The 26,299-nt window shown below is 33.2% G+C and overlaps 2 protein-coding genes across 4 annotated transcripts; both read right to left on the reverse strand.

Moving 5' to 3' along the window:
* Positions 1 to 695: 695 nt before the first annotated feature.
* Positions 696 to 4,591, reverse strand: LOC142527577 (subtilisin-like protease SBT3.6). 2 transcript variants are annotated; one of them, XM_075632423.1, is made up of 11 exons: positions 4,446 to 4,591; positions 3,998 to 4,089; positions 3,731 to 3,828; positions 3,494 to 3,646; positions 3,308 to 3,419; positions 2,673 to 3,216; positions 2,386 to 2,483; positions 2,071 to 2,310; positions 1,882 to 1,996; positions 1,574 to 1,799; positions 696 to 1,317 (listed from the first exon to the last, which is right to left on the reverse strand). In XM_075632423.1, the coding sequence occupies exons 2-11, from the start codon at positions 4,072 to 4,074 to the stop codon at positions 761 to 763; spliced, it is 2,220 nt and encodes a 739-aa protein (XP_075488538.1). In that variant the 5' UTR covers positions 4,075 to 4,089; positions 4,446 to 4,591; the 3' UTR covers positions 696 to 760. The 2 variants fall into 2 exon arrangements, with proteins under 2 accessions (XP_075488538.1, XP_075488536.1); XM_075632421.1 differs by having other exon boundaries at positions 4,341 to 4,583.
* A 6,370-nt stretch (positions 4,592 to 10,961) lies between these two features.
* Positions 10,962 to 17,246, reverse strand: LOC142527327 (squalene synthase-like). Of its 2 annotated transcripts, none has more exons than XM_075632101.1 (15): positions 17,057 to 17,246; positions 16,588 to 16,793; positions 15,920 to 15,962; positions 15,709 to 15,798; positions 14,665 to 14,740; positions 14,128 to 14,197; positions 13,573 to 13,716; positions 13,383 to 13,487; positions 13,099 to 13,245; positions 12,819 to 12,894; positions 12,183 to 12,271; positions 11,682 to 11,773; positions 11,536 to 11,581; positions 11,379 to 11,448; positions 10,962 to 11,289 (listed from the first exon to the last, which is right to left on the reverse strand). In XM_075632101.1, coding segments are annotated over exons 2-15 (1,245 nt in total). In that variant the 5' UTR covers positions 16,783 to 16,793; positions 17,057 to 17,246; the 3' UTR covers positions 10,962 to 11,287. The 2 variants fall into 2 exon arrangements, with proteins under 2 accessions (XP_075488216.1, XP_075488217.1); XM_075632102.1 differs by having other exon boundaries at positions 16,588 to 16,790; positions 17,057 to 17,202.
* Positions 17,247 to 26,299: the final 9,053 nt, after the last annotated feature.

Raw genomic sequence — 26,299 nt, forward strand, 5'->3', positions numbered from 1 at the left:
CCTGAATTATTTTTTAAGAAATTGCATTGGATTTGAGATTGGATTCAATATAAGTGATATCATTTGAAACAGAAAAAAAAAATTAAAAATATTCAAGTAAAATTTGTAGTATTTTGGTGAAAAATAATATGGGAAAACGGTGGTACTATAAAAAAAAATTAGAAATTCATGGTTTTTTTTTGGTTGTTGAACAATTTATACTCTCAATATTTTTCTCTTGAGATTGTAGACTCTCGACTGTTTTATATTATTATATATTTTTTGGTTCCTAATTTTTTTATTAGATTTTTTTTGGTCATGTCATATAAAAAAATTGTTATGAGACCGTTTTACGGTTCAATTTTGTGAGATTGATCTCTTATTCGATCAGACTCATGAAAACTATTGTTTTTTATGTCAAAACTATTGCTTTTAACTGCGGATATAGATTGTGTTAACCGGTCTTACAAATATAAATTTGTGAAACCGTCTCACAAAAAACTGAACCATTAGAATAAGAATAAAGACGTAATGGTTGTTTTGGGAAAGACAAAAACTTGTGTGAGACGGTCTCACGGATCGTATTTTGTGAGACGAATATCTCATTTGGATCATCCATGAAAAATATTACTTTTTATGTTAAGAGTATTACTTTTTATCGTGAATATCAGTAGGGTTGATTTTTTTTACAGATAAAGATTCGTGAGAGACTACTCTTTACGAAAAGAAATTGATGTATTTTAACAGAGTCATATATCTGGGTTAAAATAACAAAATTAAATTAGTATTCTTCAAGAACTGATCGAGCAATCAATGGAATCCTAACATGATGGAATCCATCATCCCATACCAAACTTCCAAACGAGTAGGCTCCTTGAACGCTCAAATTAGGCCAAAATGTCACCTTAAACTTGATCTTCTTCACTTTTGAACAAAACTTAAGAATCCCAGGTTCCACTATCACATGTGTACCAGGTGGAGCCTTGATCCTAGCAACGTAAACTGACGAAACGGACCCCACATTCGTCACGGTTCTCGATACAGTGACACCCCTTTTGAGCTCAGGAATGGTGACAGAAGGCAGATTAAAGTTCGCCAGGAAGTTCGTCGTTTTCGGGCAAGCAGTTTTGGTTCTGGTAAATGGGGTGATTGATGAGACATTATAGCCCATGGCACATAGGAATCGAGTGTAGTCACCCGTGTCTGTGTCATATATTAGACCGGGATCGATGGCTTTGTTGGGATCGATATGGCCACCACCATAATCGAAGGGGTCGGCTTGTTTGTATGGAGATCCTTCTGCAACCGCTGGCTGGCCATATTCGTCAGTTGACAAGGCTGCATACATACATGTGAAGAAAAATGGAAAAATCACATAAGTTGATTCAAGAATGAGTAAAGAAAGAACTAGAAAAATGCTTGCAAAGTGGAAATGTTAATCCCTACAGAAACATTCATATTAGTCTCAAAGGCCTAAATTTCTGACCTTTTCGTGTAGAAAAATGGCACGATAAACAAGGACGTGACAATTTAACCATATATAAATCATCATATGGCCTAAACATAACGATCGAAGTAGTGATATTTCCTTTACCTGTTGTGATGAGGGCAGACTTAATTGCAGCAGGACTCCACTTAGGATGGATGGCCTTAATAAGAGCCACAATGGCAGATACATGGGGGCAGGCCATGGAAGTTCCTGATTCGAATTTGAAGTGAAACGGGGAAAGTTTGTTTTTCTTGATGTCATCGTATGGTTGAGCTGCTTGAGCAGCAGACCACGAGGCGAGAATGTTAACTCCAGGAGCAGCAATATCAGGCTGTGGGATATTAGACTTCGACCTTAAAATATGTGTCGTATATATTTGTATAAAAAGTTGAAATGAGACCTTTTTTGGTTACCTTAAGCACAGACGGGGAGAGAGAACTTGGCCCTCTAGAAGAAAAGAGCGCAACATTAGGGGACACCTGCTGCCCTACTGCTGTCTTTGGAGAATTATATTTTATAACAGGATTTCTGTTTCAAGATTGAAAATCTTCTCTTATTTGTGAACACGAGGATTAAAGAGCCCTCGAAAATAAGGTTGTTACCTAGTTGATGCTATGTAGGAGAGTATGGAAGTTCCTATTGTGAAGTCCACTTGGGCACAAGGAACTTCCAAGCATAGGCTCACCTCTTTAGTCAGAAACCTTGCAAAAACGATCCCGACGCCCTCGACTTCATGTACAGAACTTTCAGCGGTGGAAACAAACCTTTGGCTTCGTGATTCAAAACAAAGAATGACTTTTCCCTTGGCTAGAGTTGCATTCAACGATCCAGAAGCGCAACTTCTGTTATCAGTTTGATACATGCAACTCATTTTTTCTTTTTTGAAAGACATGCAACTCAATTAGAAAATACTTTACCTTGCATCATCTTCATCAGCACCGGTTGCTGCGATGTCTTCTCCATACACAATAGGATAGAACTTGTCAAGATCCTTGCTTACGAACAAAGATTGACCCTGTATAAAAGTGCAAGGACTTAGCCCTTTTGGAACAATTAAAATCTTATAAAAACAATATAGATTGTCGTAATGGTAAAACTCGAACATTTGGAATTATAGTACACGTTTCCGCTCCGCTCGTTTCTTCAAGTTCATATAATTGTCGCTCATGACAACAGGTAAATCTATAAACTAGTGGATAAGTACCACAAATGTTTGATTATTTCCGATGGTTAATGCTACTGGAAAAGCTCTATCAATGGTGCTTGCAGCAACTGTTATCATCCACGGAGCAGTATTCACAACCGTCTCAGGAAATGGACCGCTATTTCCACCCGAGCAGATGACAGGAATCCCACTAGCCACAGCATGGAATGAGCCTACAGACACAACGTCGTTAAAGTAACTCGAAAGGGGTGGCGCTAAACCCAATGACATCGAAATAACATCCACTCCATCGTGTATTGCATCGTCCAGTGCAGCAAGAAGATCAGCCGAACTGCATCCACCCGTCGCCCAACACACTTTGTACATAGCCAACCGAGCAGATGGGGCACCCCCTCTAGCCATCCCATGTCCTAATCCCAAAAAACTCACGTTTTTAACCAAAGAACCAGCTGCAATGGATGACGTGTGTGTCCCATGGCCTGATGCATCTCGAGGGGACATAAACTCCGTGCCATTTTCTGTGATCAGCTCTCCTAATTCGGCCTTGTAACCTTTAACATACCAACGGGCACCGATGATTTTCCTGTGAATAGACACCATATTTCAAATTCCAATCTTCATTGAGTCATGATAGCAATGTGAATCCCTTTATCTATTTTATACAAAAGGTTTACCCGTTGCATTTCGAATGATCAAACTCTTCTCCAACCTGGCATTTGCCTTTCCAACGTGATGGAACTGGTTCCATTTCATCGTCTTTAAAGCTTTCCGACTCGGGCCATATTCCTGCTCTAAAGTAACTGACGAATCAAACTTATATTTACAAAACACTTCACAAGATTTTACTTGTTCGTTCTCACCAGAATCAAGAACACCAATGATAGAGCCACTCCCTGACCGAGATTTTACTAGAATCCCACCATTTAAATGATTTACGTGCAGAAAATCCCAACTTCGAGTCGTGTGCAGATGAAGAATACTGTTAGGAATAACACTAAGAACACCAGGCAAACCTGAAATCCACAAGTTACGTAAATGGTAGTCAAAGAAGTAAAAAAGACATTGAACTGCACGATTTAAACTAGAAATCCCAAAACCTGCAATAGTTTTGGCCTGGGATCGACTCAAGACTGCAGCAAATCCAGAGAATCCATGTTTGTAGCTGTACAAAATTGATTCACTTGCAGCTTCTTTGCTACAAAAAGTTGACATGAAATAAATTTCTATTGATTTCAAACTTTTCTTGAAAATCAAATGCAACATATATAGCGTCGAGCTGAAACGTAATTCAACACTGTGAAGAAGTAGAAAAGAACAAAAATTAGTTGGAAACTAAAAAATGGACTGAATAGGATTATATATACCTTTCGAGAATGCCTGAGAGAAGCTCATGGTGAGAATTTTCAACAAGATGAGGCTCGTCATGCTGCCTGTCTCCCATATAAACAATGTGAACCTACACATATATAACCAAGGAAATTCTCAAACTTCGAGCTCGGATTACGACATTGTCGTCCACCAAAATTTACATGATGCCTATGCCTATCCCTATGCCTATGTTAACAACCAATTCATATCCATAGCCATTTATTTGTACATTTTTTTTGGGCAGATTCCATGTTCAAAACTCACATTTTTTAAACCAATAGTATCTTAGGCATCATAGAAATTTTTTTTTTTTTTTTTTTTCAAGAAACAGGAACTCACATTGCTGGAAACTGCACCTTCGGCAGCAAAGCAACAAAGTTGGTAGGTGACAAAGAAAAGAACGACAAAAACCCAATGAAAAGCCATATTGAACTCAGCACTAACTTGAGGCGAAGCATTTAAATACACCTACTGCCCAACAAACAGCGACGTACAGTTCTTGGGAAATCTTGGTTGTTCCATTTGAACTCAGTGGTGATAACTGTTGCTAAACAGGATCTCCCATTTGTTTCGCAACCAGTAACGTCAAGACATTTCACACTATCAAAAGTACGTGAAGTTGAGTAAGCCGGTCACTACTCAAATTTAAAAATAAATAAACCTAGTTATTATGCACACTAAATTATAATTTGACGATTTATGAAGTGACTAAATTGATATTTGAATTGTTGAAATAGAAAAAAATAAAAAAAATGTGTGTTGAAATTTTAGAAAAAACAAAATAACAAAAAAGAAAATATAAGAGTAAAATTGGAAGAAAAAGTTGATGTACTCCTAGGTAGTTAGTATCATGTGCTCAACTTTAATAAAATAGAATAGATTATATATATAATTACAAATAAAACCTACCTCTACATATATCTTTTTTGTGTAATAAACAACTTAAACACGGTATTTAGATTGTTGTACGATTTAAAAGAGTGAAGATGAATTATTGATATAGTTATAGTTTTTAATAGAACGATAAAAGTTTAGTAAGTCCTACAGTACATATACGATGAGGTGTATATTTGCTCTGGTGTTAGGAGAATAATCAAAGTGTTATGTTTGAACTATGTATGATTTAAAAAAATGAAATTGCATCGTTACTTCAACTCGTAGTTTTTGATAAACCAACGAACGCTTGATCAATACAGATATAGTGAAAGTAAAAGCTTGCAAACTAAACAAGTAGCGTTGAGACATCACTGAGAGTGGGTTGGCCATTACTGAGAAGAGAGAAGACCGCCTAAAGTTAGTGACTTCATGTTTTCCGTGGAACGAAAATGGGATTTCAGTTGGAGTGGAGATGGTGACGTCACTTCCACTAACTTAGTGCATGAATTACTTTTTTCTTTACTTTATTTATTTATTTTATTTTGATTTTTGATATTTAATTAACGCTTTATGAAGACACTTTGTTCGACTTCCACTGTTTCTTCTAAAGTGAAAAATCGCCAAATGTTACTTTCTATGAAGATCTTGTAATATCTTGGATAATTATTGGCTTTATTTATGCCACTTTTGAAATGTTTCTAATTATCATATTTAAGATAGAGTAGGTCTTCAACAAACTAATTTGTGACTTGAGTTTTATTGATTTTATATAAAAACAATATTTATTTTAATAATATTTTATGATTTTATCCAATTATGACATTTATTTTATACGTATACTTATGCAAGCTGCATAAATAAAATCCTTGAATTATAAGTATCATGAGGTCCATGAGTTTAGTGGATCATGAAATTTATTAGAAATGTACTGTATATTTTAAATTCGTTATTAGTCGATTCAGTTACCTAAAACGAGAATAAATGTCGCTCAAGTTTAAGGCTAATATCTATTATGTAAACGTCGCGTTTCATTGGTAAGGACATGAAGATGTCTATTTATATAGATGGGTGCTCATTTGACGGTCACTGAAAAATCATCAATCGGACTTTTCAAGTGGTTATCATTTATCGAGTGGAATAATATGCGGTTATGGTTGTAAATCATTAGTCCTTAGACCCAGGGTAACATGGAGGCTACGTACTAGCATACACTTTGATCCGTTTGTCGACTCTATTAAGGGTCATCAAGTGGTGATTTTGGTGTAGTTTTGAAAGATGTACGTGCCAATGTATTGTAGTTAGAGATTCACCACTCAATCACGGGTGTTAATATCTTATGTGATCTGATAAGTTAATAGCGCAAGAAATCTATGGCCAGATTAAAACAGGTGTATCATGGAAAGGTATTTCCTTAGTTACACATGTTATGCCACCATTATTGCTCAAAGATACATCACATCATTATCGAATTCATTTGGAACTCTCGATGTACCAATGACTGCAGATTCGATCGGGATATATGAGTTGAAGGGACCATACTGTATGCTAACCATTATTGGAATACCGTTTTCTCGCATCCAAGAAGTAGCGAAAGTTTAAAAGTTTTAGTTTCGACGTTCGAAATGTTCATTGGACGTAGTATGATTTATAACATTCATAGGGTGTTTAGTTTATTTATTTTTGCGTATTTAACACCAGCTTCGACTGTTCCGATTTTAAAGCGCATATAGCACTTCTTGTAAATCCCTATGAACGGATCTCCTCTTTGATTGTCTAATCAGGTCCATGATCGAATACTGGATTATATGTTTAGATCGCACTAGAGATTTTAAATAATTTTGTGTCGAGATTGCATCGCTGGAATTTCATAGATCCTACCGCGATGTAATCGTAGAAGTGGCCGTGAAATTTTTCATGTGAACGGTCGCTTTTCTTGAGGATAGAGGGTGGACAAAACTTTCTCTACCAAAATCTATGTGTAAAACTTTTATTATTTCATATAATTCTTAATAAAATATTTATAGATTTTGATTCTTGGTCACATCAGGATTCCTTATCCTATTAAGCTTTATAATCATCATTAGGATTTCTATTTTAGTTAATTATATAATATTTTATATATATATATATGTATATATTTATTTATTTATAGACTTTGATTCGTGGTCACATCAGGATTCTTTATTCTATTAAGCTTTATAATCATAATCTCATTAGGATTTCTATTTTAGTTAATTAATTAAAATTCTCATGTTTTATATATCATGCAAAGTCAAATCTTGTTTTTATATATATATATATATATATATATATATATATATATATATATATATATATAGCCACTACTACTAACATTATTATTTAATTAGTTGATTCTAAATTAACTAAATAAATAATTATGAACTCATTATAACTACGTTCGATGATGAGACAGTGCCGATATACCGAATGTACAAATCTTGTTATATTTGTGAATTCTTTCACCAAAACAGACAGCTTCACTCTCCTTACTTAGTTAACAGTTGTGCTAACTTTCACAACTTCAAATACATGTAATCAAGCTATAAAATTTGATCTCCATGAAACTACAGTCGCCAAATTCAATTCCTTGAACTTGACAATTTCAATGAGAATACAAAATTCAATACTTGTGTGACCCTCAATGGTTCAGGGATACAGCTAGCCGTTGGTTCTCAACTTCATGTGATTCAGAATAACATTTATTCTTATTCGGACTTACCCTAATTAGTTTCATTCTTTTCATGAACACATTGATCAAGAATTTCATTTCTCAACTCCGATTGCTACCATCAGATTATAAATAGAACGTCCAGTAGAATTGCCCCATAATCTCCTAGGTATCACTGATAGTGCCTGCAAAAATTTATGGTTGGCGTATAGTAAGTGAAGAGAGTACAACTGCCAAATTTAATGAAAGAGTCCACAAAACTGGTAACTGCCAAAATTGGAATAGTGAAAAATTTTGACTTTCAAAATTTTCAATTTTCATTATATGAACGAGATTTGTACCATCCATAAATCGGCGATATTTGATTGTCGATCGAGATTGTAATGAGTTCATAATTATTTAATTAATTAATTTAGAATATACTAATTTAATAATAATTGAGCATTCATGATTACTATATAAGATTCTAATGGAATATTTAAGAAGGAGTCTAATATTAGTTAATTGATTAAGTAATTACATCATATCATATATTATCAATATTTGATAGTTATTTAATTATACCATATATTTTCAAGAATGAAAATACATGATATTTTTAAATAATAGAAATATAGAATCTCGATTCAAGGATAATTATGGATGGATTGAAATGTTGAGTTTATTAAATACAAGTTATCAAAATTTGATAATCTCGAATCGTTTTGGTGTCCAATATTCTTAAACACAAAGGTAAATCGAATCTAAATATCATATGAATTGTTTAAATCATACGACGCTGAAAAATGTTTTTACTGCCAAAACAAAAAAAAAATCAAACTTTTGATACGTCTTGAATACGAGAAAACAATACTTTAACTATTTATACAATACTACTAATATTATGTAAAAAAAACCTACTCTTAAATTTATAATAATACATTCATCTCACAAACAAATTACAAACACATACATTTAATATAATTGCTAAATTATTTATGCAAAAATTTACACACTATCAAAACAAACTATAAATATTTTATTTATATAATTTTTTTAGTCTAAATATTAATTTAATTCTAAAAATAATTATTCACAATAAACCAACTTTACAAGCGCATAGAATTACTGGTAACTAAAAATTTTATTCTTTGGATCCCAATATAAGATGTATTTCTTAGAAAAATGTGTGGATTCCACGACATTTAAGTTCTAACTCATTAAGAGGAATATTATTACTCCAAATGTTCAAAAACAAAAAATCTGAAGTTAGTTATGACGTAAATAATAATTTCCACGTAATTATTATTTTCGGGTCTCTGCCCTTTTGAGATTGTGCCAATATGAGATTACTTTCTTTTAAGTTTGTGATAAAAATGGAAAGAAAGGGAAGGTAGCAGTCGTTTGCTTTTAAAAGACAAAAATTTGTGTGAGATGGTTTCACAGATCGTATTTTATGATACGAATATTTTAATTGGGTCATTCATGAAAAAATATTATTTTTTATGCTAAGAGTATTACTTTTTATTGTGAATATCGGTAAGGTTGACCCGTCTTACAGATAAAGATTCGTGAGACCGTCTCACAAGAGACCTACTCTTTTTAAAATATATAAATGTGCGTGTCTTTTTTCATCATTTTTATTGGACTAAAGTTTCGATATCCTTCACAAAAGAAAGAAATAAAAGGATCAATTTATACTAGCTATAATAATTTATTAGTGATTACTCATTTCATCATAATATGTATTTGGAGAAGTTAAGGAAGGTTTGATGAGCTTAGTGTAAGTAAATTCCGATTTTCTCAAATTATAAACATATTATATTTTAACGTAAAATAATTTCATAAAAGCAAATTTTAGTAATATATTATATATATTATTATATTATATAATACGAGAACACCTCATACTAACTGAACAAAGTCATGAATTAATTTTAGATTTGCCTAAAATATCATCATCTTATCGGCAATTCTTTATCTTTATCTATGTCTTTGAATTATTAATTCTAACATAAAAAAAAACTATTATAAAAATATTTTGGGATTTTTATATTTTAATATGATCTCTAGAAGTCCACACAAATATTATTGAACATAAAAAATTTAATATGTATGTACGCATCACATATACCACAGGATACTAATATATTTAATCTATAACTATTATATTCTAATAAATAAATAATCATATTACCAACAACATAAAAAATTATACAAAAGTCATGTAATTAAATTATTACTATCATCGTTAAATTTTATATAATTACGTTGTTAAACATATGCAAGTCATGAAAGAATTTTTAACCTCCTACTAATAATAAATATTAAAAATAATATTATTCATTTAATTACACGATTTAGATGAGAATGACTTAATTTGATTGTCGAAACATAATGAAAGGACTTAATTGATTCAACCAAATAAATATGATTAAAAAGTTACCTCATGATTAGGGGGTGTAAATAAACCGAGTCGGTTCGCGATTGAAAAAAAATTGATTCGTATTCAAGCTTATCGAATTTGAGTCGAATTCGAACATGTTTGAATCTTTTTCGAGCTGAACTGGAACTCAAATGATTTTGTTTGATAGTTCGCAAGTAACTCATGAACCTTAATATTTTATTAATATAATATAAATTTATACTAAATAAATAAATTTCGAGCCTTTCGAGTACTTATTTTGGAACAATAGTTCGAAAATTTCGCAAACATGTTCGTCTGTTTCGAGCCGAACTCGAACTTAAGCGTTAATTCGAATCGAATTCGAACCAATGATTTTAAAATTCTTGAACTCGAATAGAACTAATTCGAGCCTTCAAATTTTCGTCATATTCGACCCAATTCGATTTGTTTACACCCCTAATCATGATACATACAAGACTAAAGTGACATTTTGTTTTTCTATTTTGTTTTTCTTTAACATTCATTATTCAAGAAAAATATATTATCGTAAATTTATTAACACACAACACAAGTATGTTTGAATCTTGTCAAAATCTTATCCAAATTCAAATTATCGTATAATCTCTCATTTTAAAATTATTATAATAAATCAAATTCATGAAAATTAGTCTATAAAAAATTTATTTTAATCAATTTTTTATATTTCTTATACAAGAATTTTTTTTTTTGAATATGCACGCATTGAGTGGAATGGATACTAGTTATTCATAAAGTCGACATGATGAATTTATAAGTTTAGTGCAACGTCAATGTGACATTTCACTTTATAGAACTCGAAGCCAAATGCCAAGATTAAATTCTAGCAAAGTCTTTTCATCTTTTTTGACGCCACCTCAAAATGCGTAGTTAGTTGAATACCGAGGATTAATCGAAACATCTACACTTCCCATTTATTTTTGGAGAGCTATGTTTAGTTTTAATATAAGTTTAATCGTCAGATTTATCAAAATAAAGACTAAAGTCATTTCATTTGACAATTCATTCAATCGTTATCCTCAAAAAATACATATAATAAATAACACATGGACATGAAAATTGCTTGAGATGACAAACAACAAATACAAGATACATAAAATTCTCATCTTTTGGATTTATAGCAAACATATTTAATAGCTTTCTCGGCTTATGTTAACATACATACCAGAAAGCAAAACACAGCAGAAAACTTCAGCGACTCGCTAAGTTAGCACAAGGGATGAACTTCAAACATCATCCTGGTCTTCAGGACGACAGGGATAAGTTTCTTTCTACAGCTATTTATTTATAACAAGAGATTCCTGCATTTTATGAAGAACGCCATGTGAATTGGAAACCATTTTCTATTGCAATGACTAAAAATTACTATATCTTGGATGGAAACGCTTACAGACAGCAGTGGCTCGAGTTGCAGATAAGTATGATACAAGAATGGCCAGTGTGATAAAGATGATAACAAACTGCAAGAAATAATCATGACTAGAAATTTATGAGATGGGAGGAGTGTGTTTCGATTGAAACAGAAGAAAAAGGAATTTGATGCTAACCGTAGCAGTATTATATTGGGGCTTGCTCTGGATCAAGTAAGATTTCCTGGTGCAAAAACAAGAAGCATTATCTCAAGTCAACAATAAAATTCTGGAAGAAAACAACTATAAAATTCTGGAAGAAAAAAACTAAAAAGCTAAACAACCTTTTGTTTATGGTTCCCGAATCCATGCATATTTTCAAGATCACTTCTAAGCTGTCTCTTGTCTTTCTAGCATTAGGATCATTGTCATCAATCTAGAAGTTTCAGAAAACAGCCCGTTTGTAATGTATGAAGGGAAACGATAACGCAGGCCAAGGAAAAAAGTCAACATTCAACAGCGTCATTAAATAATTTTAATTTCAAGACTTTTATTGTTGTCTGTTATGTGTAAGCATTTACGAACAAAAATTCCCAAGTGTAAATTGTGCATGAAAAGCTTATAGAATATGACAGATTAACTATGAACATAAAAATCTGAAACAGAAACTTGCTGATGAAATTTCGAATGTTTCAAAACCTTGATCTACTCAATTTGATGCATAAATATTTGTAGGTAAATTAATTGATGCCAGTTTACAGTCAATTATGCTTCAACTCTTGCTACGAAACCTGTTGCATGCCTCTAATCAGGAATGTTATACTCGTATAGATGAAGTTTCTTACCTTAAATTTTAGCATACGAGAGAAATCATAAAAGGCTCCATACACATCTGGCATGGCCTTAGTTCGGTCAATAACTTTGGCAGTAAGACCTAGGGCAGGAACAGAAAAAGGAAAAACATAGTATCTTTTGTTGATTTAAAACAGGATTAAATGAAAACAGCACGTCATTTCAAGAAGTCTAGCAGAAATATAAAGTAAAGCCAAATGCAACCTGAACTTTGGTCAAGTTATTTCGTCGGAAACAGCCACATTTGGATATAGTATAAATTCACATATTGCACTTAAGTTAAATTCTGTGTGGCTGGTTACTGACAAAACGGTCGATAATTTAGGAAGCTTTTCAGCTTGTGAGCTATTTTCAAGGTCAAGAACATTGAGAAGCAAAAGCAGGAGTGAAAAGACTGATCATTAGTATAATAGTAGGCCAACACAAATCATTTTCAGGTATAGTGGATGTAAATCTTTCGTGACCAAATAATTGATTTTGCCACTTTGCCTATTACATATGTACCTCCACTTGCAACAAATTCAGTTTCTCAATCTCGTGAGTGCGTTACGCAGACAAGAATGGAAGCAAGAAATGAACACAAACTATGTTGTCGTGAAAGAAGATCAGATTGAGAGAAATCATCTTACCACGCCTCATTTTCACAACACCTCTGAATACTTGAATGTTGTTGTAGCACAAAGCTAGAGTCCCTATTGCCATCACCTGTGGATATTAATAAAGACAAATCAAATGTACCTTCTGACATTTTACGATAGAAATTTGAATGCAAGCCAGAACCACTCATGGATGTCATGATGACATTAGCCATGCAAGTTATTCACAGGGAGTAATATTTTTTAATGTTCTAGACAACAGAACTATGGTTTAATTGAGAAAATATTTAAAACGATGCATTAACATGTATACCTGTGGAATGGCACAAAATCGAAAGATTGCTGGATCCCGCAAAGCAGACATGTACTTCAGGCAGTCTTCAACATGTGATAAAGCATTTGTGACCATGTCATTCAGGCACTGCACTGCCTTGACTGAATTGTCTTCATATTTTAAATCCTGAAGGAAATCCAAACAGCAGATACTGAATTTGATTTTATTGAGTTACAATTAAATCCACAACTGTGAAGCAACTTAACTTCTCAAATGAATTAAAGTATTGAGATAAGGAAGGCATGAAGCAAGGAAAAAAGTACCTCGAGTTTGTTAACATATTTATTCCAAATTTGACGAGGCCAAAACATTCTTGATTTGGGAATCTCATTGATATCTTCCAGATAATCCCTGATAATATTTGTTTTCTATACTTATCGCAAAGAAACAAGGCAAGTTTCATGAGTTTCGAATGGGAGAGAAAAAGTAAAACATTGATTTTGCTAACAATACCTGAAGAAATAAACCCATTGAATTCGAGAGAGCATCTGAAGCAAGATCTTCTTTTCCCGAAGCATGGAAAAGCTTTGACAATCCCAATCCAACAAGTCCAGCCACATAGTGACAATATTCATCATAATCATCTACTGTTTCTACCTGGGAAGAGTAAAAATTGTTATGAACTCAATTTGATGCTTGTCGTTCCACGCATAGGACTCCAGGATATTTCATATTTCTTATTTCGCCAATGGCAAAACAAAAGGCAATAAGTAGATAGTACTGTTGCTAAGCGATCTAGAATCCATAAGCTGACATCTCTACTTCCTGATGAATAACAGTTTAGGAAACATCGTCAATCACATACACGAGCAAAGCTTTTAAATGACATTCTAGGTTCCATGACATCACTTTTTTGCTGATGACTAACAGTTTTGAAAATGTTGGCGAGTACAGAAGCAATCGAAGATAACATTAGTATATTCTAGATTCTATTGAAGACTTGGCCAGACGACAAGTAACCCAAAATTCCAAAGCACTAATACAACCAACACGAGTGTGAATAGCTACCTCCTTGCATATAAATTTTGCCATTCCTGCACCCATTCTCAAGGTGATATCCTCAATAGCCTCTTGATAACTGCAAAAGAGAACAAAACTTTTCATCACAAAAAGCATCATTTTACACACTGAACTAGTTGTGAACCAAAATAATTCAAGTTAACAATTACAAGCATCAACAAACAGAAGTGTAGCATCACATAAGAAATGAAGCATGATTTTATCAGGAGATTGTGGAATTGAAAAAAATCGACCATCACCAGCAGAATTCAGATTATTTCCGATCTCTACAACTGGTGTGCAGTTCAATTTCCTGGCTAATTTTAATTATTTTGCTTCCAGGTTCTTTCTCCACAATCTAATTCAAATGTAATGCTCTACTCAATCTCGTTCACTGGTAGAAATATTGTTTGGAAAAAGCATACAGTATTAACATTAACTTAGTTCCCTAGTTCAATTCATTGAATGCCAAATAAAATGTACACACATTTCAAGAAAACATAGATATACTACTACATGAGCAATGATGTCAGTAAAGAGGTTTACCTGCTTCCAAGCTCCAGGAAGGCCGTCGTTAGATGATGGAACTCATCCATGAGAACCTTGTAGTCTTTAGTCCCACCTGAAAGGACATACAAGGATGGCTTAGAAATTTAATGAATCCAGTGGAATTTAGATAACAGAGAAGAATTCATCAGGATGTCCCTCATGTTCGAAATAATGATGGTGGCAAAAGTGGTCAGCAGAAATAGAAGTGCCTATCAAACAAATGAGACTCGGCATCATTTGAAGAGTAACCAACCCTTGCACGAGTAAGCTGAAAAAGGTGGGAATTTATATAATAATTTTGACAAGCCTGATGCTTCGTACCACTATAGCAGCAGCTAGAAAGAATACTGCTCACTCCTGCCCCATTAATTTTGATCATTTCTCTTTCTCTATTTTGTCGTGACTAGGGCACTCAATGTTTGATAAATACTTCTATAGTCATTTTTAAGAAGATTACGATAAAAAACTGAACTATTGTAGTCATAAAGTGGGAGCTTGGTACAAGGATGATGGTATCTCATTCGACTTTAACATAATGATAACAGGAAAAAATCTAAGGTAAACAACAGGAATTATAGGTGTCCCATTTATCAATCAAAGCAGGTAAACCGTAGAAAAAATCCAAGCCTGCGTTAGTTTACAATGTCAAGAATTATGACCAAAATGCCTTAACGGGTGCTGTAAGTTGTAACAACTATATTCAGACCAAATGCTCATTCTTTTAACAGCATAGGGTTTACTATAAGAAGGATAGTTGGTGAATGCCAGTATATCAAGTTTTTATTTCCTTCGTTACTTCAGGACATGCTCGGATGAGGATGTGTAAGAGATGAATTGAGAGTCAGGATCTATAACAACATTTGTCAAAGTGACCAACAAGAAAGTGAAGCCTCGTCAGACCTAACTATAGTATATTTATATTAATAACAAAGAGCAAATACAAATTTAGATGATCCCAAACACTGTTCTTAAAGGAATGAAATAAGAGCCCTTAATAGTAATAACATGAAGTAGATCAAATGCCAGAACTCGAAAACTCACATGAAAAATGCCATTCACGGTCGTATATGTGACGGTGAAAAGACATCAAAATCGGTACTTTAACCTCTGTTGCTATGCTCGTATCATCCTCTGCCATATTAATAAAATTAATCATTAAGGTGGTTATTTGGGATCTAAAATTTAAAAGAAATATTTTACCAGCATTAGAATGAAAACCGTAAAAAAATACGCTACCAATAGGAAATTTTACCAACAGTATCAAGAGCTCGGAGAACCAAATAGAAGATGCATATCTGCAAAATTTCATGTTATTTGCTTGATTAGCCTATTGACTTCTAAAATAACTAGAGAATAAAACAAAATACAAAACAAAACCAAAACACTGGCCCTTTCGTGCTGATCACACTCAATTTAATCTGGTTGTTATTTTTGTTACCAACTTGTTTCTTAGTGTTGATCAAGAACCAAATCTTTAGATGCTTCTACCTGGTATTAGCATCTGTTCATAGTTCAGTGACAGCCTATTATAGAAAAAATGTTCTTTCCAATCAAGACATCACAAGTTAGCTCAATTCCTTTTAAAATTGAAATTTGATTAAGTATAACTTAAAATTTGATAAAGTTGGTTTTGACGATGATTTGGGGTTCGTTTTTGCCCACAATCCCCCAAGCATCGCATCCACCTTAGATATTAATTTCATTCGTATTTTTACAGGTCTCGGCTTACATTATCGTTGGACAGGCTATTATATGGTCTAACTTTTGGAAAATTGTGTTTTCAAGGCATTCACACAAAAATATAATCTAAGACTAAAAACTTAACAGAGCCTTATCAACAAAATTCCACAACGATATCAACACCTGGCAAAATTTCAACCAAAATAACGTAACAGGAAAATATAAATCAACTAAACTTACTGCATCACGAAGATCGGTATCTAGCTGCTGAATAACGAGAGCAAAACTCCTCGAAACTTTGTGAAGCATAGAGTAGCAAAATCCCCAGTGCGGCTCCGACGGTATCTGCTTCTCCGCATTCCTAGCCGCCAACTTCAGCTTCACCAACGGATATAAATCGTCCGGATGCTGCCAAATCGCACGCAGACTCCCCATTTTTACCCCTGCTGCTCAACAACAATTTAAAACCAAAAAAGAAAATCAAATTCCAACCTCTCTACAAATCATATATCAATCCAAAAAACACATAACGAATGGACATCCTTCAATCCGATTCCAGATTTCGAAAATCAGGGTATCCAAATATGATTCCCAGTCATTTTGCCCGAAACTTAAACCGAATAAAACAGCATGGATTCAGAACAAAAAGATCTGAATTTCCAAGCAAGATCTTCAAGCAAAAATCACTCAAATTAAGTGCATTCCGTACCTTCGTCGGGTTTGAAAGCGGTCTGTTCTGGTAAATGCGAATCTTTAGAGAATTTATGGTGCGTGATGATCGAAGATAGGACGTAACAATGAAGCTATTGAAATAGCGAATTCATCGGTCAATGATATTTGATATAATCAATGGCATAATTGATGGAATAAAGTTGGTAAAGGACCTCGCACTGCCTCATTTTCTCACACACACAGACAAAAATGTCTACGTGGCCACTTTCAAAAAATCAAAATAAATAAATAAATAATCATTTTGTTTTTCCTATTATTTTTTTAAAATTTTTATATTTTTGAATAAATAATATGTGATCCAGTCTTATATATCTATATTTATACAAAAGATCGATTCGACTTCATATTTAGATTGAAATATAATAATTTTGACATAAAAATAATATTTTTTTATAGATTGGTTTTGATAGAAAATTCGTCACGAAAGTTTGGCAAAAACTTGTGTGAGACGCTCTCACAGGTCGTATTTTGTTAAACGGATCTTTATTTGGGTCATCCATAAAAAAAATATTATTTTTTATGCTAAGAGTCTTGTTTTTTATTATGAATATCGGTAGAGTTGACTACCATAAATAGTTATTTTGTGGGGTTTAACTTTAATTAATAGTATAGACACGTGTGAGTAAAAATCACAATAGTTTTTAGAGTAGGTTTTTCTGATACGGTCTCACGAATCTTTATCTGTGAGACTGGGTCAATTTTATCGATATTCAAAATAAAAAGTATTACTCTTAGCATAAAAAAGTAATATTTTTTCATGGATGACCCAAATAAGAGATCTGTCTCACAAAATACGATACGTGATACCTGACCGACGATTTCGGTTGGGAATAAATCTAGCAAGCGGACTAGGTCAAGTTATAATAAATGGATGATGAGTCCAAGTATCGATCCCACAGAGACTAATATTTAATTACTAGAATTTATATCACTTAACTTAAGCTAGACAAAATAAATAAAAAGATGATACGTGGATTAGTAATCTAAACTTTAAATAAAATAATTGCAATTAAAAACAACGGATTCAGATATCAAAGGAGGGATTCAAATTCAAATAAATAACTAAGACACACAACGGTACCAAATTCTACTATGTTGACACGTGTTTAAATTCAATTAATTATTTAATTCTTGACAATCACGGTGAAATCCCCAAATTTATTTATTAAACGATTCTTCGAGTTAATAAACCTATTTAAGTCTAACAGTCCAATTATTTCTAATTGAATTTAATTAGATTTAAATGCATTAAATCTTCGTGGAATTTCAGTTTTCACCTAAAACCGCACACTGAAACCGAATATTATTTCTAGTCAGTTTAACCATGTGTTGATGACGTCTTTGTTGCTATATTTAATCAATCATCTTCCGATTCGTGATTAATCAACATACATGTAAATAGTTGATCAGGCTATTAACAAGAAATATTAAACTAACATCAATCAATAATTAAAATCTAGAAAAATAATATAATAAAAATAAAAAAAAATATCAAATAAAATATTGTTTGGTCCTATTGTGGTCTTAGCCTAAAGAAAATTATTCCATGAATTCAAAATAGAAGTGAAAAGTCATATTTAAGTTCATAGAAGAAAACAAAAGAAAGAAATAAATAAGAGGAATTCTATGTGATTTAGGCGTGTGTGAGGAATTCCTCCACTTTTGTCACAGTAGCTTCTGTTCCTTTCTTCCGCGGTCTTCTGCGCTTCTTTCTTCCTGTACGTTCTGTTCTTTTCCTTCCCTTTCCTTCTGCGATGCCTTCTTCCGTCTCTTCCCTCTATACGCTTCTCTCTTCTCTCCTCTCTTCTCTCCCTTCCGCGCTGGTTTTTTTCTTTTGTTTTGCGCCTCCCCTCTTCTGCTCACGTACTCTGCTTTTTATAATTCTTCATGGGCCTAATCCTCCAATTTCTTTTTAAGCCCATCTCAAACTTAACCCTTGTAAATAAGATTGTAGATTTTATTTTCAAATATGAGACTCAATCTTTATCAAAACTTCAATAATATCAAGATAATAAAATATAAGAATATTTTATTTCTTTTCCTTTGGTATTTTCTTTCTTTGAAGTCATGTAAATTTATTTTATTTTCAAATTTAATCATTTTTCCTCTTTTATTTAAATCTACAATTATTAATTCAATTAAGCATATGATTAGGATAAAAAATCTAGATAAGGACAAATATTATCAAATCAAATCCCTAAAATCTTTGTAAGATTTGGCCTTATCGATACCGTCTTACATAAATTTTTGCCTAATTTTTATTCCATTTTTTATTATATTATTTCAATTTTATATGTATATTTGGACAATACAATAGATTCAAGTACTATCCAAAACATCCCAAGCTATATAGTGCCGAAGCATATTATTCCTCATCATTTCCAAAGGGATGTTGCCACACTCACCACATATTCTCGAGTTTGAAAATTTGCGAGGTGATAAGGAACTTGGTTTGCGATTTGGACGAGTTATTTATGCTTATATTGTAAAGCGAGTGTCGAAGTATGTCTAATGTCACATATGTATATTCGTAGGATTTGTCGACACAGTTTATATTTATAATGAAAATTAATTTTTCTGACATAAAAAATAATATTTTTTCATGAGTTGGATTGAGTCCGATATTCATCTCAAAATCAATCACGATCCTTACTTTAAAGCCGATGGAGTGAACCAGGTAATACATTAAAAACGATGAAATTAATCATTTACTCGAGTCTTCATACTCTAGGGATAACTTGTAAAAGCTATTCGATGCTATAAAATATTGCAAGAAACTAGCTATTAGGTACTTTGAGTTGGAGGGAACTTCTACGCCGTTTGCTATTATCTCATCATAATTCTTTCGTTTGAATTGTGAGACGAGATCAGCAGTCGTGCCTAATAATATTTTTTTAATTGGGTCAAAGTAACAAATTTAAGGAATTGGGTCAATTTAATCCTAATATTTTGTTTTATATCCCACTTCAAAATTGACTTTTTTTTTTTTTTTGACGATTTTTTGACGACTTTCTGGAATGAAATTTCGTGCAAGATATTTGTTCAATCTTGCCGACGGCCAAACCCTATAGTAATGGATTCTGCCTAAATGTATTTCTTTAATAATTTTCACCCACCAAACATATTATTTATATTTAGGGGTATTGAGCTGAAGAATCATTTCAACATATTATTTTATTTTAATCTGACCTTTAGTTTTCCATATATTTATAGATTATGTTTCTTATGATACGGTCTCACGAATCTTTATTGATGAGACGAGTCAGCCCTACCGATATTCAAATAGAAAGTAATACTCTTAGCATAAAAACTAATATTTTTTTCATGGATGATCCAAATAAGAGATCCGTCTAATAAAATACGACATGTGAGACCGTCTCACACAAGTTTTTGTCATATTTATAATTTGGGATTGAGTTATTTATCCAACAAATTATTTAGTGGAATCAAAGAATATACTATTAATACGATTTTTTTAAAAAAATCGTGGAATTTCTTGATTTTTTATTTTTCAAAATGATCTTCAAATATACTGGAAAAAGTAAAATAAAGTTAAAAATTAATAAGAAATAATTCAAATTCATGACCAAACAAATTTCATTTTCTAAAACCTCTCCAAGCACATAAGGTTGACGTCTATTTGTTCAAATTGTCAAAAATGGCCTGAATATTTTTTTTTTGCCAATAATTGCACTTGATTACGGGTAACACTACCTGTAGTCAACACTTTATGTTTAATAAAGTTTCGTTCAAAAACCTATGATATAGGTACAGTAATCTGTCTTGGTGTCACAGTATATTTATAAAATGATAATGTTGTGAATATTCTAAAAAGAAAAAATGTATATTATAAAATACCATATTTTAGAAAAATCTTCTTAGTCAAACAATAGCATTTACTATTATACAAAAATTTATATAGGATAATGATTATATAACTCAAATATTTTAAACAATGAAGCAATACAAGTGTCATGTATCGATATTGTTTTAAGACTTCACGATAAACATAATTGTTCGCAAGTCACGAGACTTTAGTTTTTTGTTGAAATATTAATGTGACACGTCACATCATGTCGATGTCGTGTTGAGTTTTAATTTCATATTTTAAAAACTTTTGAAATTTAGTTTTTTTGTTGAAACTATGATGTGACACATCATATCGATGTAATATTGAGTTTTAATTCGGTATCTTTAGAATTTTTGAAATTTAGTTTTATATATAGTTTTTTCGTGTAAATATTGATGTGACGAATCACATCGATGTCACAAAAAACTTGATCTTTATGCTTTTAGCTTAGTGTCTTCATAACGATCATTTCAAAGTATTTTATTTTGTTTAACATCTTGTGTTAGACATTTAAGTTTTGGTGATTTAACAAGACTATTGATCCAATAGATAATTACATAACCTAACTAAACAGAATTCAAGAAGAAAATTGAATAACAAGAAAATGTTTTCTACGTTAATCAAAGTTCAACTGAATACCTTGCCAAACTGATAATTCATTATTCAAAGGCAAAAAAAGGTACTGATAGAGAATTATTCAAAGGCAAAAAAAAAGTATTGATAGCCAAATTGATCAAAAGACAACTGATGGAGCCACACTGATATCAATTCATTTCAGACGATCTGTCAGCCCAAATCAAAATGACGTTTATCAGTTTACTCAGTTATTAAGAATCAGAGTCCAGTTGAATTAACAGATAAAATTTTCTGTACTAACAGACACTGATTCCCAACAAAATGTCAAAATCCATTGATAAGCACAAATAGTATTTTCGTTTTAGTTCATTTTTACGTCGTTTTGTGCTTTATTTGGCGTGTTTGCATCCTAGTTTTGTGATTATTCGTTAAATTACTTTTTGTCTTGTAGTGTTGATGAAAATGCCAAAAAAAATGAAGAGAATTGGTAGAAAATTCAACAAATGGATGCCATGCAATCGAAGTTCGTGAAAAGTGTCGGAAAAGTTGAAGGAAGAATAGTCAAAGTTGAGGAAGAAACCCTAGAAAGAGCCCAGGTTGACATGCATCGGCATAGGAATGAAGAAAAAAAGAAGACAACATTTATGTGAAACCCACACGACCACTCACTCCTGCATGGGTAAGCTGTAGTACGCGAAATATGGAAAAGATCAGATTTTTGGATCCTATCATTTTTAATTTTATTTTTTTCTCACGACTATCTCTATATGTTTAAAAGGCTTTCGGGGGAGATATAAAAAAAAATTCCAAGAGATCAAAAATTGGTGGCTATGAGTTTGAGAGGAAGAAAAATACTTCAAGCAAGATACATGTCATGCACGCTGAGATCTTTCAATTTTTTTCTTCTTGAATATTATTTTCATGGATTTAAATATGGATTTATTTCTTTGTTTTGAATTTAATGATAAATTATTTTTTACTGAGGCCACGAAATGAGACTATGTTTGATATTTGCTTTTGATTCAACGAACTTATTTCTTTCTTGCATCTAATTATTGATTTATATTTGTATATAGTTGCATGTGAATAATCTGACCAATTTTTTGCATATTTGTTGTTTGCTCTCAAATCGAAAGGCTAGAGATTGAAGTTTAGCTTCACAGCATCAATCAACACATGGTTAAAATGTCTAGAAATAATATTCGATTTTAGTGTGTGGTTTTAGGTGACAATTGAGATTTCATAAATCTTATTGCATTTTTGTTTAATTAAATTCAAATAAAATATTTGTACTATTGAATAAAAATATATTTATTGATTATAGAAATAGATTAATAAATAATTTAGATATTCTTTCCGTAATTACGCAAGACTTTGAATAAGTGATTGAGTTAGAAGCGTGTCATATAGTTGAGTCAGATACCGTTGTGTGCTTTTGTCATTTTGCTTGAATTTGATTTATTCCTCAATTAATCTCTGTCATCTAAGTTGATTTGTTATATTTCATTAGCAATTTAGTTCAATTAAAATATTATTCTGATAATCTCAGTCGCCCACTTTAGTTGATTTGTCAAGATTAAGTTTAATAATAAATATCCTGTTAATTAAATATTTGTCCCGGTTGGAGTGAATCATACTCTAAATCCGATTTATTGTAAATATGACTTAGCGCGCTTGCTAATCCCAACCGATTTCAATGGTCAGCACTAAAGCGGCTTTCTTCGTAGCTTCTCTAATCTCCAGGGCTTGGAGCTGCTCCATAAGCTCGGCATGCCTAGCCCAGATATCATCCAGGCCTCTTTGGTGGGACAGAAAGCTAGCACGAGCCTCGATAGCTCAGAAAGTGTGCTCCCCGGAATGAATCGGCCCTGCACGGAAAACAATGATATGGTACGAAATCGGAGATATGCAAGGAAGGAATGAAAGTTGAAGCAGTTCCTACCCAGAGGAAACCAATGGCTATTTTCATTCAGTTGTTGATCAAATAGTTCTTGAACCCTCTAGATGTATTCGAGATCAGTTTCTACATCAACCCGAGGGCCATCTCCTCAACTTCAACGACAGACCTCTTCTCAGCAGCTGGAGTTTTCTTTGAAGAACCTCTGAGCTCCTCCAGTTCATCAAGTGAAGGATCCCCGACCCCCGGGGCCGATCCTAACAATATTTGGGCCCGAGTCTAACTTTTAAAAACAGGCCTCCGAATCATAATGTGTGTTCATATTTTTTTTAGTTCCATAGTAATTTTTCAAATTAAATCAATACGTCAAAGACAATATAAAAAACTAAATAAATAAAAATATCAAACATGTCCAAAATGATCACTAAAAAACAACTCGCCTAACAGTTTTAGAGCTAAAAATACTAATCAAGTTGTTCAGTAATTTCTTTCTCAATCGATAACATAGCCAATCCATTCAATCTTTCTCGTGACATGGTTGATCGGAGAAAAGTTTTGATGAGCTTTAATACAGAGGCAGACAAATAGCTCGTACGAAGAAAGAGAACTTGTCATACGTGGGGCGAAACAAAAAACATGAGCAAACAGAGACAACAGAGTCTGAGAAAGACTCGTGACCAAAATTTCGAGAAAAAATACTTTGAATTAAAACAGAAAATACACTACACATTGAAAGCCGGATAAGCATTACATCCACCAAAATTTCAGTCAAAAGCGTAGATTATAGATACCACATAAAGCCCCGAAGAAAGTAAAAAACTACAATAAAAAATTAGAAGCCCGAACAAAGCAAATACGAGAAAATAGACTTACAGCTCCTCACGAGTCTTTCAATCAAACCTAGAGATGACGCAACGACTGGAGTCGATTAGGGCTTGTCTGCAGATGAATATTGGGGAAGATTGAGGAATAAATCGATAACATGCTAAGCAAGTTCCATTTAATAAATACTTGATTTTGGGCTATCTAGTAACTAGTATTTATATAATAATTTTTTTAAAAAAATTTGGGCCCCAAAAAAAAGATGGGCTTGAGTCATTGGACTCATTTGCCTCTTAATAAGCACGGCCCTGCCGACCCCCAAAAGCATCTTCTTCACAAGCTCGGTCACTTTTTTCTTCTTTCTCCAGAACAGTTTTTCCGGATACCAGGGAAACCTAATTCGGCTAACTCGACCTACTTTCTCTTCGTGGCCTTAATCGTTTCAGCACTTACCATCATGTCGTCTGCACAATGAAGGAGAACAGTAAAAATAATAATGGTGATAAGACAAACACCAAAAGGGCTAGCCTGAACCATAACTATGGGCACCTTTAACTCGACCTTTATTTTAAAAAATCAAGTAGCGCAAGACGTCATCCTACACCAAGATCAGTGAATGGAAACATTTGGTAGACATGGTAGCCAAAAAATTTTTGAGATGGGGCTCGGGCTCGTTATGATGCCGGGAGGTCATATAATACTCCCAAATCATAGGGTAAGAGTATTTATCGTGTGCGGAAACATGAGAAAATGGGTTCGGCCACCCCATGGGAAGAAGGTTACCCCCCAGAAACTTATGCTCAGTTTTCAAGTTGATGTAAAACCGGTAAGTGTCTATTCTCTTTATATGTACATATCTGAGCAGAAGGACTTATAATAATTCTAAATTTAAAATATTTAACAAGAAACCCTAAAGACAAGAGGGTGGAATAGCAGTTAAGGGCTAGTTGGCTCGGACAGACACAGTAATATTTACAAACCCCTTGGATTATGAGCGGGGTGGGAAATCTAAGACCCATTTCTATCTGGTCTTGTAAACATTGAGATAACCCGAGTATGGTTGGTGAGCTCAATCACCCGCTCTAGGCATGCCAAGTCCCAACCGACGGGAAAGCCAGATACCTCTTTAAGTTCATCTGCGAGTGCGTGATCGACGTGGGAGCGTTCCACGTTGTACCACTTCAGCTCGGATCCCCTTAATTGTGCCTCTATGGCTTTAACTTCCTTAAGACGCTCTTCCTGAACACTTAGGGTCGAGGGCTAGAGGGTTGCTCGAGTTTAGGAGAAAGAGGGGGGTCAACAAACTCGGAAACCTTTTTAATGGCTCGATGGTCAGGATTAGATATCTTGTCCTGATAAAAAGTACAAATGACTTACTACAAGAGATTAAAAAAGAGCAATGAAGAAGGAACTTTATGGTCGGGAATGACTTGGAAATTTGGCAGAGTAATGGTAAGGTTGTGAAAATTACAGAAATGTGTTGTCTATTTATAGTTGGGATCTCTTTACCATGACCGCAGGACAAAAAAACAAGCTGATGGTGTGAGCTGGATCAGGGATCCGAACGGTCGCCTCAGGAATCTGAATAGGTTAAAGATCGCAATCTTCCACGTGTACATCTAACGATTGAAAATAAAATCACGCGGATCAAGGTTTTGATCTACATGGATCTCAATCTCGACCATCAATTGTCTTCCGTTTCGATGGCTTGTATAAGCCTGAACAAGCACAAAGTGAAAAGCCAGATGGAAACATAAATTACTTGGATTATGATATTAGCCACTCATTTCAACTATTTGGATGAAAAAAAAAGAAAAAAAACGCCTCAAGAAATCCATCATGTTTGGGTCGGACACCACACTTGATTTAAATTTCATACTTATTTTAGATCAAAATGAGGAGGTACTATTGATACCCCAGAAACCTGACCCGATCCCAATCATGTCAACCCAACTCGTATCATGCTCGAGCCTTAGTTATAAAGATAATGGGCCATGGAAGTCAAGCCCGAAAAGTTCAGTACCCTGTAGGGAAGCTGAACTATTCTTTGCTCGGTAAAAGCCTTTTGAAAAGAA

Source organism: Primulina tabacum, chromosome 15 (genome assembly GCF_025594145.1).
Source record: "Primulina tabacum isolate GXHZ01 chromosome 15, ASM2559414v2, whole genome shotgun sequence".
Lineage (NCBI taxonomy): Eukaryota > Viridiplantae > Streptophyta > Magnoliopsida > Lamiales > Gesneriaceae > Primulina > Primulina tabacum.

Coding starts and splice junctions, on each gene's coding strand:
- LOC142527577 (XM_075632421.1), bottom strand. CDS start 4,427: ATGGCTTTTCATTGGGTTTTTGTCGTTCTTTTCTTTGTCACCTACCAA. Junction 3,647..3,730: donor CCAGGCCAAAACTATTGCAG/GTTTTGGGATTT, acceptor TGTGGATTTCAG/GTTTGCCTGGTGTTCTTAGT. Junction 3,420..3,493: donor CATTGGTGTTCTTGATTCTG/GTGAGAACGAAC, acceptor ACTTTAGAGCAG/GAATATGGCCCGAGTCGGAA.
- LOC142527327 (XM_075632101.1), bottom strand. CDS start 16,782: ATGGGGAGTCTGCGTGCGATTTGGCAGCATCCGGACGATTTATATCCG. Junction 14,741..15,708: donor CCGTGAATGGCATTTTTCAT/GTGAGTTTTCGA, acceptor ATGTCCTTTCAG/GTGGGACTAAAGACTACAAG. Junction 12,272..12,818: donor TGTTGTGAAAATGAGGCGTG/GTAAGATGATTT, acceptor TTCCTGCCCTAG/GTCTTACTGCCAAAGTTATT.